Genomic DNA, 19,842 nt, shown 5'->3' with positions numbered 1-19,842 from the left:
GGACCTGTTCTGCCGAGAGAAAACAAGTATCGCAGCGGTCCCAGAACTCACACTATGGGACCATTTAGAGGTCAGCTCTTGTGGGGTGTCACGGAGCCACTGCCCACTACAACTACAACCCATTAAGTCCTTACAAGTACAACTTGAGGCTCCCGTGCTAAAAGAACGCACCTCGCGCTGTGAAGAACCGCCCTTCCCGCCTCACCCCCCTCGCTCTCAGCCACAAATCTCGCGATATGCGAGGCGGGCTGGGAGGAGAAGGGGACGGCGGCGCCAGGGAGGCGGGGGTGTCCGGCTGGGAGCCCGAGTGCCCGCCCCCGGGCTGGCAGGACGGGCCGTTCGTTCTCACCTTAGTTCACCTCCCGCATGGGAGCCGGGGTGCCGCCGGGGCCGGGGGCGCTGTGGAGCGGGGCTCGGGCCGCCCGCCATGGCCGAGGCAGGAGTTGGGAGCGCCGAGGGGGTCGAGGAGGAGCGGCGGGCCGCTGAAGGTGGGTGTTAGTTAGCGCTGCAGGTGTGGCAGCGCACGGATGGGTTTCGGGCTGAATGTTTTTGTGTGCTCGGCTTAGTTCGTGGCATTCTGTTCCCAACGCTCTCCTAATGTTCCTTTTTTGCGGGTAATGGTGTTTTAGTGCTTTAGCTGTAGCGATGTTGGCCGCTTTGTGCCCGTCCTTGCTGGGAGCGGTGAGTTGTTTGAACACGGGTGGCTGTAAAGCAGCAGCAGCTGGCCGTGCTCCTCCTGCCTCCATGTGTTGCTTCCTCTTGGCGGAAGGCTGATCCCAGGAGGCAGAAGTGTTGTGCTCCGGGCTCTGGAAGGCAGAAGTCGTCGCTGTAGTTCTGCTCGTTTAGCTCCGGTTCTTGAGGTCTAGTCGGTGTCGTTTTAATGTGCTTTGGGTTAAATGTGTTTATGGGGATCCTGGCTCTCTGGGAGGATGCGAGAAAGTGGCATTTTTCTGTCTGTGTGAGCTTGGTTGTTGAAGTAGTGCTGTAATTCTTCGTGATGCACATACTGTAAGGGGAAGAAAGAAGCTCGGTGCAGACGTTTCCATTTAGTAAGAAAGCGGTGAACCAGAAGCTTTTATGCGTTGCAGGGGAAGAAACTCCGTGGTTTCTTTTGTTAATCGATGTTTATACCTGTTCTTCTAACAGATTTTGAAGAAACAGAGTCTGGATTAGTCAGTGTTTTAAAGATAAAATGATTTTCATTTGCATGGAATAGATCCACGCTGATACTAGCTGTGAAGTTGTTCTACTTGAAGCACACACTATTGTTAGTACACTTGAACGCTATTAAAAACTAAACCAGGCAGTTGGTAGCAGCTAAGAATCAACTTCAGCCTAAGAAATAAATCCTGGTGGGTGACTGGAGGTGCTTTGAAAACTCCTTCCTCGGGGTTTACTTAAACTGTGGAAGTTGTGCTGCAGGCTTATCAAGTCAGCGTTTTACTTTCAATGGTTTGAATCAAAAAACTTGCAAGAAAACAGCTATCCTCTATTCCTTTAGCAGTATACGATTGGAGAGTTGTATTGTTAGTTGGTTTTCTTAGGTTTTTGTTTTTCAGCCTTCTCCTCCAGTAATAAATTGAGATATATGAGACTCTCAGTTTCTGTCAGTGACCTGATTTGAGCCTGGAAGTGACGAGGAAAGCAGGGTAATCTTCCTAGGGCTTGTGGGTATCTTTACATTAGCTAGTTGCAGTCATGCTTTTTAATGCAGTAATAAGTTTGAGCAAACAACTGGTGTTTTAAGGTCTATTAAGTGAAAGCGTTATTTAATTAGTAAGTTACGATTCCTGGTTATTTTCTTCTGAATGGTAAGAATAAATACAGAAAATTGTCAGTTGCCCATATTGATATTCAGTTTACAATTCTATGATTTAGGATATTAAAAGTTTCCTTTTAATCAACTTGTGACAATAAAAGCCAACCCGGTGTTCTTAAGCTATCCTAGAAGAGTTAATTCCCTATTTAGTATTGTGCTTAAGATGGTTTCATCGCTGCTGTTTGCATCTTTCTCCTGTTTCATGCACGCTTATAAAACGCACTGTAAAAAAAACCCAAACAACAGAAAGCACATCTGCTTTATGCAGCACGTTTCTGCTGTTTTCACTGCTTGACCCAGTTGAAAATGGTTGCCCCAGCTTTATCTGAGTCTATACAGTGGGGTGTGGTCTGAATGATAAACTAGCTTTAAATAGTCTGGATGTGATTTTCATTAGCTCATAAAGTTTTAAAAGCAAGAATATCTTCTGATACAACTCTCACTCCCATTTAGAAAATATGGTTGATTGTTTTCTATGTGTTCAGACCTGAGGGCCTGTCCAGTGATGCATAAACCTATACATTTCCTTCTTCATGCAGTACTGTATGTATGTTGGTTATAGGTGTAGTTTTCTCATTCTTTAATGAAAACCTGCAGTAAGAATTCATTGGAATAATTCTAGAAAAACAGTTCCATGGTAAAATAAAGCAGTGTATGTGATGTTAAGCTTTTTGAAATTATTGGAATCATCAGCTGTCTTGTGTGAGCGTGTGCATGTATAGATACAGGTAGGTATCCCTAATTGCTTAGGTGGCCAGAGACAGCTGATGTCTTCAAATAAGAAGTGTGTGTTGAGTGTTACAAAACTTGTGCATCTTGAGTAGTAAACCAGTTGAGAAAATCTAGATTATCGTAGAGTCATAGAATGGCTTGTGTTGGAAGGGACCTCAAGGATCATCAAGCTCTAACCCCCTTCTGCATGCAGGGCCATCAACCTCCACATTTAATACTAGACCAGGCTGCCCAGGGTCCCATCCAACCTGGCCTTGAACACCTCCAGGTACAGGGCATCCACAGCCTCTCTGGGCAGCCTGTTCCAGCACCTCACCACTCTCTTGGTAAAGAACTTGCCCCTGACATCCAACCTAAATCTTCCCTCTTTCAACTTAAAACCATTTCCCCTTGTCCTGCTGTTATCCACCCTTTCAAATAGTTGAAACTCTTCCTGTTTATAGGCTCCCTTCAGCTACTGAAAGGCTGCAATGAGGTCACCCCGCAACTTTCTCTTCCCCAGGCTGAACAAGCCCAGCTCCCTCAGCCTGTTTCTGTAGGGGAGGTGCTCCAGCCCCCTGATCATCTTCGTGGCCCTCCTCTGGACCCTCTCCAACAGCTCCATGTCTTTCTTGTGCTCAGGGCTCCACACCTGGACACAGTACTGCAGATGGGGCCTCACAAGAGTAGAGTAGAGAGGAACAACCACCTCCCTGTCCCTGCTGGCCACCCCTCTCCTGATGGAGCCCAGGATCCCGTTTACTTTCTGAGCTGCAAGAGCACACTGCTGGTTCATGTTCAGTTTTTCATCCACCAGGAACCCCAGGTTCTTCTCTGCAGGGCTGCTCTCAAGGACTGCTCCTTCCAGTCTGTATATATGCCTGGGATTCCTTCAGTCCAAGTGCAAAACTCTTGCACTTTGCAGTGTTGAACCTCATTAGATTCACCTGGGCCCACCTTTCAAGTCTGCTGAGGTCCCTCTGAATGGCATCCCTTCCTTCCACTGTGTCAGCCGCACCACTCAGCTTGGTATCATCAGCAAACTTGCTGAAGGTGCACTTAATTCCATCACTGATAAAGATGTTGAAGAGCACCGGTTCCAGACAGACCCCTGGGGGACACTGTTCATCAATGGCCTCCACCTGGACACAGAACAGATCGCTTCTCTCTTTCTGCAGCTTTTCATCCAATTCCTTATCAACCGGGTGATCCACCCATCAAATCCACATCTCTCTAATTTGGAGATTATTAGTTTAGATTGATTATATACCTAGATATTGGGTGGGAGGCAGGATACCCCTGCTTCTCTGTGTGACTGCACTCATAAGGTCTTCAGGCTGAGACCCTTATATCAAGTAAGCACTCAGAGGATGTGTGTGTGTTAGTGTTGTGATTCAAAGCAGCAGCATTATTTTGATGTGATCAGCCATCCTTGTTCAGTGCTCACTAGTTTGGCTTGCAGTGCATTTTTTATATATAAACGAGTTTAAATGCTTCAGAAGAAATGGAACCAGAACTTTACTGTAGGAAGGCGAGTGTTACTCCAGGCCAAATGTTCTCCAGCTCCAAACTTAAGGAACTGAGGTAAGGGTTGGTTCTCAGACAGCTTTAGAACACGTGGTTTGTAAGGATTTTTGGTCCACTGAACCAGACAGTGGAATTTAACATAAGCTCACTGGGCTACTTAAAATCTAGAAACAGGGACTTCTGCTGCAACCACCTCCTTCTGTCTATTAACCTGTTGCAACGGTACTATAGCTTTTACTAACATGGATGCAGCCTAGTAACTCCTGTGGATGGATTTCAGTTTCAGTAAGTCATTTACATAGTCAGAGGAAGGACCACTTATGTGTCATCTTAACTACGCCCACTTCTAGCGCAGTTTTGAGTTCTTTAAACTTGCCAAAGCTTGAATTTCTTGCAAATGGTTTTTGTGCATGCCAAGGGAAAACACACGTTTGCAAAATACACGCTTTAATAGTTTGATTATTTAAAGCTCATTACAGAATGTTTCTCAAAAGATTGGAAAAATGCATCTGTGCTCTTAGAAGCTTCAATTCAAAGCAGCTTCTTTCTTCTTTGGCCAGAATGTGTTTCAGAATGGGAAGTTGGATTGTAAGTGTGTTCTTGTTCTTAGAAAGATTGTGTTAGTGTTACCACATCGATAACTTAAGCTGCCACAGAGTAATTCTCAAAGTCTGTTGTGTATATTTATCTTCAGATCTTCAGAATATGCAGTGTGCCACCCATCATGGTTTGGGTTCTTTTGTTTGTTCTGTTGTTTTCTGAGGTAGGTGGCAAATATCAGCGAATATGCTTTGCTGTAATATCCTGGTATCCTCACAGAATCACAGAATTATCAAGGTTGGAAAAGACCTAGAAGATCATCCAGTCCAACCATCACCAATACTTCCCAGTTAAATCATATCCCCCAACACAACATCCAAACGTTTCTTGAACACTCCCATGGTCGGTGACTCCACCACCTCCCTGGGCAGTGCATTCCAATGCCTGACTACCCTTTCCGACAAGTAATACTTCCTAATGTCCAGCCTGAACCTCCCCTGGCACAGCTTGGAACCATTGCCTCTAGTTCTATCACTGTTTACATGAGAGAAGAGGCCAACCCCCAGCTCACTACAACCTTCCTTCAGGAAGTTATAGAGAGCAATAAGGTCTCCCCTGAGCCTCCTCTTCTCCAGGCTGAACAATCCCAGCTCCCTCAGCCTCTCCTCATAAGGCCTGTGCTCCAGACCCCTCACCAGCTTTGTAGCCCTCCTCTGAACATGTTCCAGGGCTGCAATGTCTTTCTTGCAGTGAGGGGCCCAAAACTGAACACAGTACTTGAGGTGAGGCCTCACCAATGCCGAGTACAGGGGGACAATTACCTCCCTGTTCCTGCTAGTAACACTGTTTTTGATGCAAGCCAGGATGCCGTTGGCCTTCTTGGCCACCCGGGCACACTGTTGGCTCATGTTCAGCCGAGTATCAATCCTGATATCCTGATAGATGGATTTAGATGTTGTAACTTGTATATGAGGCAAACAGCAGCAGTCTGTGGCTATTATATTGTAACAATTGTGTGATAATTTTATGGCTACCTTGGGTGGGATTCGTCTCACTTACCTTTAGATACCCAGCGCATGGACATTGGTGTCTCAGCTAGTTACTTTCTTCTTCGAGTGGTTACTGAAGGGAAGGAGTTAGGCACTCTTGGACTGTACTTCATCTAACTGTGCTCATTTATTTTAGATTGAGATGAATCACCCCAGAAATGTACTTTATCAAACTGATTGTAGGAATCTATTTTAAGCTGAGATGAATCATCCTAGAAATGTCTTCTACTCTCCAAGAGAAACTAGAATGGCTAGTTCAGATGTGGACTTGATTATTTGCTCGGTTGAATCTCACTATTTATGGCTGATAGAGTTTGGCCTTAACTCTTCTCATAGACCATCTTTGTTTAGGAACCAACAACATCAATGGTCAAAGGAAGGGCAACTGATGCCATCTACTTTGACTTGTGCAAAGCCTTTGGCATGGTCCCACACCACGGTCTCATCTCTAAATTGGAGGGTAATGGATCTAAAGGGTGAACTATTTGGTGGATATTAGTAGGAAGGTTTCAACCAGAAGGTTCTTATCAATGGCCAGGTGGAAGCTGGTGATGAGTGGTGACCTCCAGGGATCTGTCTTATGACTGGTACATCTCTATCAGTGACATAGATGATGGGGTTGAGTGCACCCCCTGCAAGTCTGCTGATTACACCAAGCTCTGTGTTGCAGTTGTTACAGCAAAAGGAAAAGATGTCATCCGGAGGGTCTTGTACAGGCTTGGAAAGCGGGCCTGTGCAAACCTAATGAGATTCAGCAAGGCCGGGTGCAGGGTGTTGCACTTTGGTTGGGCCAATTCTAAATATTTGTACAGGCTGGGATGAGAACTTCTTGAGAGTAGCGCTGCAGAATGTCTTAGAGTCCTTACTTAATGAGAGCCCACAGTGGGCACACACAGAAGGACAATGGTATCCTGGGCTGCAACAAAAGAGGTGTGGACAGCAGGGAGATAAAGGTGATTGTCCCTCTCTATTCTGCCCTTGTGGGGTGCTGTCCAAGTCTGAGGCCCTCAGCACAAGAAAGGCATGGAGCTGTTGGAAAAGGGCCACAGGAGGCTGCAGGGATGATCTACGACTGGAGCACCTCTCCTACAATGAAAGGCTGAAGGAGATGGGCTTGTTCAGCCTGGAGAAGAAAAGGCTCAGAGGAATGTAGCTGAGAATCTCCAGTCATAGAAGTAGTTCCTGGTTATTGGACTGCATTCTAGGTCATGCTCTGTCTGACCCAAATGATTTCTGATCGCTTTATCCATCCATTCTAAAGTGGTGTAGGCAGAGAAATAAAGGAATCTTTCATTGCTGTATGGAAGAGATTAAGTTATTCTTCAGGGAGAGAGTGAGCACCTTGGAATCACCCAGTCCATAGCCAAAGCCATTGCAGAAAGCCCCAAGAGGTTATTGTAGAGCACTCTTACTGACTTCTTAAAGCTGATCTCGCTTTATGAACTGCTTCAGTCTGCTTCTTGTTCAGTGAGTAGTAGGTGTGAAAAATGCTTGCTCTTGTCTGTTGAATTCAGAATTAAATTCAGAATTGTTTCTTTTATACTAAGTTTGGTACTTCTAAGGTGAGAATCAATACAGATTCTTGATGTTTTCTATCTTCCTTAAGTTAAAGTTAGATGGCATTTAAGGTGGTGTTCAAGGTGTTTGTTTGAGGTGTTGAGGTGTTGTTCAAGGATTCAATCTATCACCTAAACACTTAGATGGACAAGTTATTAATGGGTCACTGTTGCTGACGATCTAAACACTGAAGTTTTTCTTGGTTTAGAAAAAAGAAAAGGATGGTATTGGGAAACATGAAGGAAATAGGTGCAGGTATTCAGAGTTTATTGCCAGAACGCTGGGAAAAATGTCAGATATTTTGATAAAATGAAGGCTAAGTTGGAAAGGCTGTAAATGATACATCGTTCCAATTCATTTTGTTTCTTTAAGGGATGTGGTTTAGAAAGCAGGCTGGCCATCTGTGTGCAAAGGAGTATTTAGGTCAGTGGGTCTGTTCTGTCCTGCTTTATTGAAGGCTGAAAGGAGCTGTTGTGCTGAAAGCATTCTTGCCTTTGGTACGTTTAGATTTCTATTTAGTAAGTACTGTTAGCTGAATACGGACAAAGGATGGTTGTGTTTCAAAAACGTGCTGTAGTGACATTGTTTACCGACGTTTGATAAGCTAAAATTACTCTTTACTGAAAGAAGTTCCTTTGGGATTGTTGGAGTTTTTGTTTCTTTTTATAACTGCAAGAATTTGTGATAGAAATATCAAATGAGACTATTATAGAGTGATAACTGATGAGAAAGATATTTGAAACGTTTGCAGTTTGTGCCCTTGTAGATGTGATGCAATTTCTTCAGAAATCATTTTAATAACCTTAATTAGCATCTGTCATGTATTTGAAACAACTGTGTTTCTAGTGCAGGTGCCCAGGAGCTGTTACTTATTTGACAAATGTTTTTTGATTCCCTGAGTTTTTAGCTCATTTTCTTTCGAACTTCCGCTGTGGCTTAATGAGTTCAAGAGGTTTCTACGATAAAACAGGGGCTGACTCTGGATAGTCTGACTCGGTAGAAAGAGGATTAGTGGCAGACCAGACGATGCCGCTCAAGTATTAGCCTATTTTGATTGAACTCTCCAGAGTAATATTCCTACATTTTCTGTAGGAATATAGAAATAGAGAACCTAGGAGTTCATGAAGTTCATTTTTCTGGTGTAAGATATGCTTACACCAAAGAGGAAAGACGTGTACACTGCATATCATTATTTTTACAGATTTTTATTTGTCATTTCAAGGCAGCACAGTTGCAAAATAGCAATAATAACAGTAAAATGAAGCTCTCAGTAATATTCCATTTTTCTTCCTGCTGAGTTTTTAAAGAGCCTGTCTTGGTTTTTGCCTGCAGCTAAAGTAGGAGATGCGCGCTTCCTTAAGAGGTCTTTGTTAATCCATCCTCTGTTGCTTCGTGGAATTAATCCTTTATTGTTTTGAGATGCATGTCATAACCATAACCATAGAATTTCTCAGGTTGGAAAATACCTTAAGATCGAGTCCAACCACCCTCTAGCCATACTACCCCAACTAACGACCTTCTGCTAAATCACATCCCTGAGCACCACATCCAAATGGTTTTTAAACCCATCCAGGGATGGTGACACCCTGGGGAGGCTATTCCAGCACTTAACAACCCTTTCAGTAAAAACCCTCTCCGTATGTCTTTGGATACTGCCCTCAGCTCAGGAGGTGAATGGAAGTGCCTATATTTGCTCAGAGTTAGTCCTGTTTCTTTTAAGCTGGGTATTTCTTTGCAGTGGTTTTACACTGATAACGAGGGAAAAAAGAAAAAAGGTTAGTACTTAAATTCCTTGAGAGTATTTTTCTTCTCAGATAGGTTGCTGGGTTGCTGGGGTTATTTTGTCTTCTCTTTTGTCCAACCCAGAAACAAAGTAGTTTGCCTTGAGAGGAAGAGTTCAAAGGAAACTCTGAGGCAGAACTTGACAAGCTTTCAAGGCCGTCTTAACTTACATGGCTGATGTTACGAGTAATCATAGATTTATGTCAGAACTATGGCACGTTTTTTCTTTCTGGATGTTCAGCTTGTTTAAAAAACAGTTTGCTGTATGTTTTTTAGATTTGAATCTAGAGTTAGTATTTGGATCACTAGCTAGATCACATCTTGGGACTGTGCAGCAGGATTCTGGAGGTGCTGGGAGATTAAAGCATTATCTGCTAGGACTGAGCGAAGAAAAGGAGACGTGTGTTTTATATTGCCTTGGTGAGCTGAATGAGTTGATAAGAACTTTATAGGACTGTGCAAACATTGTGGTTTTTTATGTGCGTAGGTATTTGCAGTAGAACTTCTGTGGGCTTTGTGTCTTAGGTGTGAAAGGGACCCATTTGGGTTGTTTTTTTTTTTCCAGATAAAAACCAGAATGGGTGCATGATGTTCTTATTATACAATGGCCTTCTTTTTCTTTTTTCTTCTTTCTCATATGCAGATAATTTCCCAGTAGATGGAAACCCGTGCGTTGCTTCTGGAGTCCCCAGCCTCATGAATCCAATAACTAAGCCTGCTACCACTTCTTTCAACAATTCTGTGGTTGAGATTCCAAGGAAGCGCAAAGGAAGTGATTCTGATAACCAGTAAGTAAATTGATCCTATCTGTTTCTGCAAAAATCTGAAAATGCTTTTTTATTTCTATGATGTGACTTTTGAATCCCCTTTCCTTTAAAAGCCACAACAATTGATTTTACTTTCTTGTAAATGTGTTCTTTGACTGTTTTGAGCACTAGAAACTAGAAAAAAATCATCCTTCTACCCAAAGAGGTATATGTAGGGTTCTGCAAGTGAAATGTCTGGGGCGTTTGTCTCATGATAAAATTTCAGTCCTGGCTCTCTTTTTCTTTTCCTGCATGTAAAGATGTTCTGTTTGCAACAAATTACTGAACTGTTATAATAGAATCCCTAAAATCTTTAATGTAGAATCAAAATTGCTTCTTCAGCAACCAGGGCAGACATTTAAATATCCAAAAGGACCTGTGACCTAAAAATGGGTATCTTCCTGCAGTAGAACTCTGCATTTTTAAGCAGGTCATACTTGATTGCGGAGATGATACAGTCAACTATTTTCTTACTTTCTAACTGCCAGTTGACCAAATATGTATTTTCCTGTAATTTGGAATAACTAATTTAAATAATTTGCTCTAAGTTATGTTTATCAGACAGAAGTGTTCACGCAAGTCATCATGCAGATCTTCTGTATCTCCAAACTAGTGTGGAAAATCAACCTCTAAAAAAAGTGTATGTGTAAGAAATTTACATCCATTTGTAATTATGTAAGCAGTTATCTCTTTCTGTATGTAGCTCACTGATCCACAGAACATAGCCATGCTGTAGATGTTGATGTAATTGTCAATTCACAGCTTCATGTCTATCTTCTAGATCTCTGAACACTTCAGAAGGACAGTAACTTTAAAAAAATATGTTCCTTGGAAGCACTAGTTGATTTTACCTGATTAATGAAAGTGCTGCTTCATCAATGCAGTTTCCTTGAAGTTTGGGTCTATCTCTCATTTAATGAAACTTCTGTCTGAAAAAATAAATAAATATTAAATATTTTTAAAAAATATTAAATATTAAAAAAAAATAAATAAATAAATATCACATCTAGTTGAAATATTCAGTTGATGAAGTTATAGTTTAAAATAATTCCTAGTTTCAAAAGATGAATGTCCTTGCTGAAAATAAGTTGCTAAGTGGGGTTTCCACTGAACTTCTTCTATAGCAACTTTTTTTCTTTGGGTATATTGAGTCATCATTTTCTGCCTCAAAGTGTACATCTGCTTACTTCATTACCTGTTTCTACAGGGACACAGTTGAAGTTGATGGGGAACCTCAGAAAAGGTACTTTTTATAAATGAACCCATTTCTATTTTCAGTGCTGTAAGCATGTCACAGTTTTCTGATTGGATAGCTAAAGTGTGTGGTTCGCCTTAAGGAACGTCTGTCTTGTGTTTGTACAGCAAAAAGTAAAACTAATTAACACGTATCTAGTTAGTGAGGTGGATAGATCCATCCAGTGTTAGTTTTCTGTTGTTTCTTTCAAAAAGATTTTCTGACTTGCTCGTAAGCTCACCAGACCTGTTTGTGTTGAAATTAAGGTAAGAATAGGAAAGAAAGAAAAATAACATATAACAAGACCAAAGAGGTGAGGAAAATGTCTCATACTCTTCAGGGTTGATGCATTTAAACATTTTTTTTTTTCGTTTATTCCCAAGCCTTGTCAACCTGCTTTTTAAAACATAAGAACGGCATCTAATGTTAAAATAATGTTATTACAGAGTGACAAGCTAAAATTAAGATTGGCTCTGCCAACCTTTAAAAGAAAAAATAAAGGAATAAAAACCTTTGGTGTGTGTACATATTATGGGAAAGTTACTAATTATATGATTATCTTGTTGTGTTTTCTTTCTCTGCACCTCAGTACCTTGCTTAGATAAATATTTGTATGTAGCTGTTCACTGTTCTCTTTTATCCTTCTAGGCGGTGTTTGGTGTGTGGCTTAGTGGTTAGCAATAAAATGTTTTCCTGAATGTAGCTCATTTCTTTGTGGATTTTTCCATTGTTCTTATTATGGAAAGCTGTAAAGGTAATCCTGTTTTGTGTTTAATATCCCTGTTTTTCTTTTAGAAGAAAACAGGTATATGCTTAATTAAGGGGAAAATATAGGAAAAGGTGGTATTCTTTAACTTCTTTTCTGAATAATACAGCTCTTGTTATTTCTAAGTTAAATGTATCTATCTTTGAGTCACGAAGCAGACTGTCGCTCTGTTTTCAAGGTAGCCTTAATCTAGCTATTTTAAACAGTAACAGCGCAGCTGTTGGGACAGAGGCTGTATGAAAACATTGAAAAATGTGACTCCTTGAGCAGCAGAGTTGCTGTGGTTCCTTCCCCAAGTGAAGGTCCTGAAGGAGGAGATGTAATCAAGAAGCTGCATGCTGCACCCCCTTTGTCTCTTCACCTCTTCTGGTCAGAGAAGGCAAAATATTGAGTCATTGTGGTTGGAAGAGACCTTCAAGTACATTAAGTCCAACCACCAATTGGGCTTACTGATTTCCTTCAGTATTCCATGTTCCTTAGAATCACAGTTTTGCCAAGGTTGGAAAAGTCCTCTAAGATCACCTAGTCTAACCATTCACCAGTGTTGCCCACTAAACCACGTTCCTTGCTATCATATCTAGATGTTTCTCAAACACCTCCTGGGTTGGTGACTCAATCATCTTCTGGAGCAGCCCATTCCAGCACCAGACCACTCTTCTGGAGAATTTTTTCCTAACATCCCTCCCCTGCAAGTTGCAATAGCAACTTGAGACCATTTCCTCTTGTCTTATAGCTGTTACCTGGGAATGGAGGCCAACTCCCACCTTGCCACACACTTATTTTGGGTACTTGTAGCATCACATCCCCATATCTCTTAAACACCTCCCGGAATGAAGGCTTCACCTTCCTGGGCAGGCCATTCCAATGTATGATGAACTCCTTCTATGAAGAAATAATTCCTCATGTGCAATCAAAACTTGCCCTGCTGAAGTTTTCATCTTATCATTTGGTATATATTTGGAGAAAGAGACTGACATCCACCTGGTAGCATCATTCCTTCAGATACCTTTAGAGAGCAATGAAGTCTCCCCTCAGCTTCCTCTTCTTCAGACCAAACTAAATAGCTCTAGTTCTCTTATCCATTTCTCACGTTAAACAAAACAGGCCTCGGTACTGAGCCCTGGGGAACATCACTCCCTGGCTACCAGATGGATTTGATCACTGCTTGCTAGGATTCATTCAACCCAATCATCCAGCCAGTTCTCTTCACCCAGCAAACTGTACACTTGTCCAGACCACAAGCAGACCTTTTTCCATGGGGAATGCTTTGAGAAGCAATGTCAAATGCTTCACTAAAATCCAGATAAACAACATCAACAGTCTTCCTCATCTACTCAGCAGGTCATCTCGTCCTAGAAGGAGATTAGTTTAGTCAGACAGGACTCACCTTTCAAAAACCTGTGTAGGCTGCATCTGATCACTTAATTTTCCCGTGTATGCTTTGTGGTGATGTTCAAGGTGATCTACTCTATAACCTTCCCTGGTACTGTGGTCAGACTGACAGGCCTTAATTCTCTGGATCCTCTTTCCTGCCCTTCTTGCAGATTTGAATCGCATTTGCTAACCTCCAGTGAACTCGGACCTCCTCAATTAGCTGTGACTGCTGGTAAATTGTTTGAAAGTGCCTTGGTAAGCACATCTGCTAGCTCTGTCAGTACCTGTGGATAAATCCCATCCAGCCCAATAGAGTTATGAACATTCAAATGATGTACTAGGCTACCTGCAGATTACTAGAGGATTGTGGGCACTTCACCTCACTCCCTGTTGTTGTTTTCCAACTCAGGGGCCTAGGTACCCTGGAAACAGTTGACCTTGCTAGCAAAGACGGAAGCAAAAACGGTATTAATTACTGTGGTTTGTAGTATATACACATTCCTGGTAAAAGTTTATTTAAACATGAAAGAAAAAACGTTAGGTATTGCTAACTTGTCTAAGTCTGCATTTGGGTTTATCAGACTGCCTAGAAGATGCGTGGTATCTAGGAAAATCCTGAGTTGAACAGCTGAAATCTCTAATCTCTTGTTAATTTGACTCTGGCTACTTCATTCTTCCTGGGGTCGGTGCTTGGTTATAAGTGGAAGCAGCTTTTGAACTCTTTCCTAAAGCTCTAATCACCAGCTGTCTTTCTGCTTCCTACTTCTGTTTTCTCATAAGGAACATATGCTGAGTGATGCACCTTTGTCCTTATAAGCCTTCCGGTACAACATACACCTCTTCTAAAATGATCCCAAGGCTAGCAGGCCTCACCTCTGAAATGGAACTGTGTGAGATGTCTCTACTGCTGAATTTAAAAAGGAAAAAAAAGCTTGAATACTGCTGTAAACATTTAAAAAATGTTCGATTTATTTTAAAGAAAACAGCTGCCAATATTAGTGTGGGAGCAATCTTGGTGCAAGTACTAAATAGTACAGACCGACTTGGCAGGCATCTATTAGGCTGTTTTCTGAAATTCATAAAGATGGTGGTGGGCATTCCAGTAATCTTGGAGAAGGAAAAAGAGCATTTTCTTTGCTTTATCCACTTATTTTTAAATGCTTCTGAAATATTTGTCATGATACTAGCATTATGATTGTCTTTCATTTTTAGTTTTCTCTTTCCAATTGCTGCTGTGTGGTATGGTATTTTAGTCTCTTGGCTATAAGATTTTAGAGAAAATAAGATGAATAGAGAATCACACTTGAAAAATTAAAATAAGATCAAGTTTTTAAATTTTGTTTTCTTTCAGGTAGAAATAGACCCGTAATCATTAAATACCCTCATAATATGTTCATGTAACTATGAATAGTGGAAATCATGCCTTTGTATTTTTGTAGTATGCATTACTTGTAGAGGGTGGATAATTTTCATATTAGGAATTCTTTTGGTTTTGTTGGAATGATAGTAAATTTGTAGGATTGCCTACATCTTGAAGTGCCTAATATTAAATATGCAATATAAGAGTTTGTGTCTTGTTTTCTCTAGGAATGAAGATGAAGAACATCTTAAGATAAAAGATTTCAGGTACTGAAAAGAATGTCTTGCCAGTAAATACTAGGATTAACAATAGCAGGATTCACCACAGCAGTTGCTGGTTACTGTCAAATGTCTAACAGTAAACTTAGCCCTTTTTTCCTCCTAATTTTGTATTAATTCTCAGAGCTTCCTTGGGGATCTCATTTTCTACTAATTTTTATCAAAGTTGTGTTGCAGAATCTCTGTCACTTAAGAAAAGCCTGAGATTAAAATTGTTAAGGTGAGAATCAAATGTAATACCTTCAAGTCATGCATGAAGGAGTTGGCCCTCAGTCCGCATGACTTTAAGAATTGTTTCTACTAGATTTGTCTGCACACGGAGTGATTTAAGAATTATCCCATGTAGAAGTGGATTCAGCAAAAGCAAGACAAGGAATTCTTGTTCTGGAACAAGTGCTTGTATATGGAACTATTCAAGGATTGCTGCTGTACTGTGAATTCACATCTTACTTAATCCAAATTGAAATTCACAGAAAGCACTTGGCAGAAGTATTATTTGTACAATATGCTAACTAATAATTATGAAGTGTTGTTGTAATTTAAATTAAATGGAAGAAATGAAAGTGTTTGGAAATGTATTTACAGCGTTGTTTTTTTTTTTTTAATTAAACTCAACATTTCATTTTTTCTTTAATGAGTATCCCAGATCACTGAGCAAGAATCTGTTTTGTATGTTGCTTTGGTAATTCTCCTGTTCTATTGTTAATTTCTTTTACTTAAGTATAGAACAAATGAAATTATATATAAAATATATATAACCGTTGAGCAAACCTTCAAGATTTGTTCCTATATATATAAATATAGGAATATATATATATAAATATAGGAATATATATATATAAATATAGGAATATATATATAAATGTAGGAGCACATGTTGAAAGTTTGCTCAATGGTTATCTCTGTCCACTATTTCTTTTCTGAAGTCTACTGGGGGCTGTACTTTTTTCCCTTCCTGTTTGTAACTGGGGAATATATCAGCCAGCTTTCTGAATTATCCAGTCATTACTACATCTATATATTCTTCTTTAATCTTAGAAATGTGAAAGGTTGTTCTGTTTCCACATATGTTTGTATTCACTTCTCCAAGGTTCACAGTTCAAGGAGCATCCACAATATGTTTTTTGACTGTTCCTGCTTGATATGAAAGAAAATTTGTGTGAACCAGTAAAGCCAAGAGTAATTGGACAATGCAAATTTTTTAAGAGGCTTTAGAGGAAAAAGTACATTGCTTCTGTGAGTGATCCAAAGTTATTTGTGGGGAAGGAGGATTTCTTTTTTCTGCTTTCAAGGAAAAAAAAACCAGTAGACAAGATAAGATCTCTAAAATTGTATTTAGTTCTTTCTGTCAGGTCAGAGAGAGTTAACTTTATTATCTTTAATGCTTTCTGTTACAGTGTGTCTAAAAAGAAGAGTTTTGAAGATCAGTTAGCCAAAACAGGTTGTCGATTTGATCAGTCTGATTTACTGGCATTGTGCCTGGTCTTAGTGAGAAAGGGAAATAATCCTCATGTTAGTTGAGTGGCTAGCTTGTCTTCTTGGGTAGGCTGGGAATAGAATGAATTAAACCTTCCTTGTTCAGCTGAAGGATGTTAGAGGGGAGAAAGGTCAGCTAGAAAAACCAACATACTTCACTAGAAAGAATTAATGAAAAGGTGACCTGAGTTGTAAATGCTTGTGAAATTCACTGTCATGTGCACTAGAAGGGATATTATGATCAAAATGTTTCTTAAGAGAAGCTCTTTCTCTGTGCTTGAATTCTTGGATTGAGGCTTGCCAAGAGATCAAAGTCTGAGGCAGAGTATGAGCAGAGTCTTAACCCTTCTCTTACCCACCGTAGCAGGTGGATGAACGGGAAAGCCTTCTGGTGCCTCCATTGAAAATAGGTGAGGTATAGCCTTCTCTTTCAGTTTCCACAGCATCTCTTATAAGCACATGAAAGTATGTTGTCTGTTGCGCTATGCTATGAATAAGTGCTTGTGTTTGTGACTTTATTCAATCTGAGTCATTTTCAGAGTAATTAAATATCAAGAAGACATTGATTATCTCAGAATATTGAGTTCAGGTATACTTCAGCAAGTGCTTAGAGCACTTAGAAATAAATAAGTAGTAGGATGAATACCCCATCTTACTTGTACAGAGGATAATGTATTCCGATGATTACTGTTGACATCAGATATCTGGTACAAATTAAACCTGGGGCCCCCAGTACAAGAATGGTGCAGACCTCTTGGAACGAGTCCAGAGGAGGACCACTAAGATGATCAGGGGGCTGGAGCACCTCTCCTGTGAAGAAAGGTTGAGGGAACTGGGCTTGATTAGCTTGGAGGAAAAAATTAGCTTGGAGGAAGACCTCATTTGGGGCCTTCCAATACTCGAAGGGAGCATATAAACAGGAGGGGGAGTGGCTGTTTATGAGGGTGGATAGTGATAGGACAAGGGGGAATGGTTTTAAATTGAGATGGGGAGATTTAAGTTAGATATTAGGAGGAAGTTTTTCACTCAGAGGGTGGTGATGCACTGGAACAGGTTGCCCAAGGAGGCTGTGGATGCCCCATCCCTGGAGGCATTCAAGGCCAGGTTGGATGTGGCTCTGGGCAGCCTGGTCTGATGGTTGGTGACCCTGCACATAGCAGGGGGTTGGAACTGGATGATCATTGTGGTCCTTTTCAACTTAGGCCATTCTGTGATTTGATGAAGATGTCAAGGTATTTGCTTGGCTTCAAGGGTCACATGAAGAATTTCAGTTTTGTAATTTTTCATGGTGTCTTTTTTCTGTCACAAATAATCAAGTTGCTGTGAAGTATGATTCAGTGACTCCAAGTTGTTACTTTATAGATTTTTCTCAGTATTTCATGTAAATATTGTGATCATTGCTACTTTGATCAAATGAATCCAATTCAGTTGTCAAATGGAGGTGGTGTATGAAAAATAATTTAAATGCAGGAATAGTTCTTGTGATATGTTACATTCCCAAAGCAAAATTGATAAGTAGTGTAGGGAAAATCGTATATTTCACATCTTTCTTAAAATAATTTTTCTTCTTAGAGAGGCTCACAGTCAAACAGAGAAACGAAGAAGAGACAAAATGAATAATTTGATAGAGGAATTGTCTGCTATGATACCTCAATGCAATCCTATGGCACGAAAACTAGACAAGCTTACAGTATTACGGATGGCAGTGCAACACTTAAAATCTTTAAAAGGTAGGTTTTAGGAAACTAATACTTAAAGTCCTTATTCTGTCAGGAGCTAAACTACATATTTTCTTTGATGGCAGATACATCTAAGGTCATCTATTCTGTTTACTTGCTGAATTCCATTCTGAGTCTATTTTAATTTAATTTGATATGCTTGTAGTTTCTAGAATTTTGCTTCATTTTTGCTTTTCTTTCTGGTATACTAAACAACACTTAAGTGTTGGCTATCTTGTTTGCTAAGGCGATGCCTTGCAATCAGGTCACTCCTTGATTCTGTTTTGAAATCACACAGATCAAGCAGCTTCATCTTCCATTATTTTCTAACCCTCAAATTAAATGTTTTGTGATGTCTCCACTTCATACTTTCTGCAACAGTAATACATGTGGTGTATGAAGTCAGCTGTACTGACTTCACTAGCTGAACTGTTAGTGAGAGGAAAATGTTCTTCATACTTCTGTTTGTTACTGCAGTCTTTGGGATTGCATCAGCCTTTTGTATTGGAATTTCTTGTTTGTTAGTTGAGTATAAAATGTACATCATTAATAAAGACCTTTCATAAAAACCCAGCAAAATTCTGTAAAGGCATGAAGTTGAGGGCTTGGTCACTTATGAAATACTGAATACTTCTGATGAGTTTTTTGTCCAGTGTGGGTTCAGAAAAAAATGTCTTCTAAGCAATGGGAAACCATGCTAATGCTTACCTGACTACTAACTACTTATCTAGGTAGTTTCACTGGTAGGGGGGCTTAGGTTGGTGCTTAGGCAATGTTACTTTTTTTTTTTTTTATAGGGTAGTTTACCAGTGTACTTTTGTAAAACAAACAAAAAAAAGGCATTAAACTAAAGAAAAGGATATAAAAAAAGTAAAATTTACCTGTGGTCAAAAGGAACATTGTTACTTCAAACTTTAAAAGAATAGTTGATGATGATTGCAGTTACATTTGAGTCTTAAATACTATGAAATATTAAAGAGTGCAAACAAGAAGTGTTATTAAATGCTTATGTTCTCAGTCACCTTACAATGTACTCACGGATTTCAGTGAACAATCTAGTGTAGATATCAGGATCTAACTAGGATATATTCTTTCATCTCCTTTTACTGTTATTAATAGCTTTGAAGGTTTTCTTTCTCCCATAAGAAACATTATATACAAATACAAATTAAATGTAAGATTTCAGGGTTTTTGGCAATACTATTTTAGAATAATTTAGCCAACTGTAAGTAAAGGCTATGCCTTGCAAAAAATTTGATTAGGGATAAATATCTAATAAGAATCTCCCTTGTCTTAATGAATTATGTGTCTATCTTAACAGTAATGGACTTAGAATTATTTAGGTTGGAGGGAATTTTCAGTCATCACCTTTATGTGATGAAGATGCTAAAGAAATCACTTTAGCAGGGTGATTTCAAACTAAAAGAGGGGAGATTCAGGTTGGATATAAGGAAGAAGTGAGGTGCTGAAACAGGTTGCCCAGAGTGGTGATGGATACCCTGTTCGCGAGGACATTCAAGGTCAGGCTGAATGGCACTCTGAGCAACCTGATCGAGCTGTCAATGTCCCTGTTCATTGCAGAGGAGTTGGACTAGATGGACTTTAAAGGCGCCCTCCAACTCTTCTTAGGATTCTACGAATTCCTAAAAATCTTCTTTTCCGAGAAGCTGGGAATTTTGCATAAATAATGTCACAAATTAGCGGGCTAATCATGGCGTTTAAACATGCATCTTCATCTTGACGATGAAAACAAAAGTCTTCATCTCAAACAGCATTATTTTAACAGTGGATTATGAAAACTCTGTTTCATCCAGTGCAGTTGTTATATGTATCTTCAAAACAAAT

At 40.1% G+C, this 19,842-nt stretch overlaps 1 protein-coding gene and 1 long non-coding RNA gene across 12 annotated transcripts in view; both read left to right on the top strand.

Moving 5' to 3' along the window:
* The first annotated feature begins 224 nt into the window (after positions 1-224).
* Positions 225-19,842, top strand: part of BMAL2 (basic helix-loop-helix ARNT like 2) — a 36,190-nt gene continuing 16,572 nt past the window's right edge. For 2 of the 11 annotated variants that reach the window (XM_085541673.1, XM_085541667.1), the window contains exons 1-5: positions 9,204-9,405; positions 9,629-9,773; positions 10,999-11,034; positions 14,753-14,791; positions 17,852-18,009. In XM_085541673.1, the coding sequence (XP_085397799.1) occupies positions 9,219-9,405; positions 9,629-9,773; positions 10,999-11,034; positions 14,753-14,791; positions 17,852-18,009 (565 nt within the window). In that variant the 5' untranslated portion in view covers positions 9,204-9,218. Of the gene's footprint in view, positions 489-677; positions 861-1,564; positions 1,650-8,862; positions 8,903-9,203; positions 9,406-9,628; positions 9,774-10,998; positions 11,035-14,752; positions 14,792-17,851; positions 18,010-19,842 lie in introns of those variants that run through there. The other 9 variants (XM_015868838.3, XM_015868844.3, XM_085541717.1 and 6 more) reach the window with 9 other exon arrangements.
* Positions 14,929-15,443, top strand: LOC146762444 (uncharacterized). Its single transcript, XR_014944087.1, has 2 exons — positions 14,929-15,023; positions 15,108-15,443. It is a non-coding gene; the product is annotated as an uncharacterized LOC146762444 (long non-coding RNA).

This window comes from Coturnix japonica, chromosome 1 (genome assembly GCF_054131305.1).
Source record: "Coturnix japonica strain WE chromosome 1, WE-NBRP24, whole genome shotgun sequence".
Lineage (NCBI taxonomy): Eukaryota > Metazoa > Chordata > Aves > Galliformes > Phasianidae > Coturnix > Coturnix japonica.
Note: the sequence above shows the minus strand (reverse complement) of the source record. Positions and strands in the feature narration are given on the sequence as shown.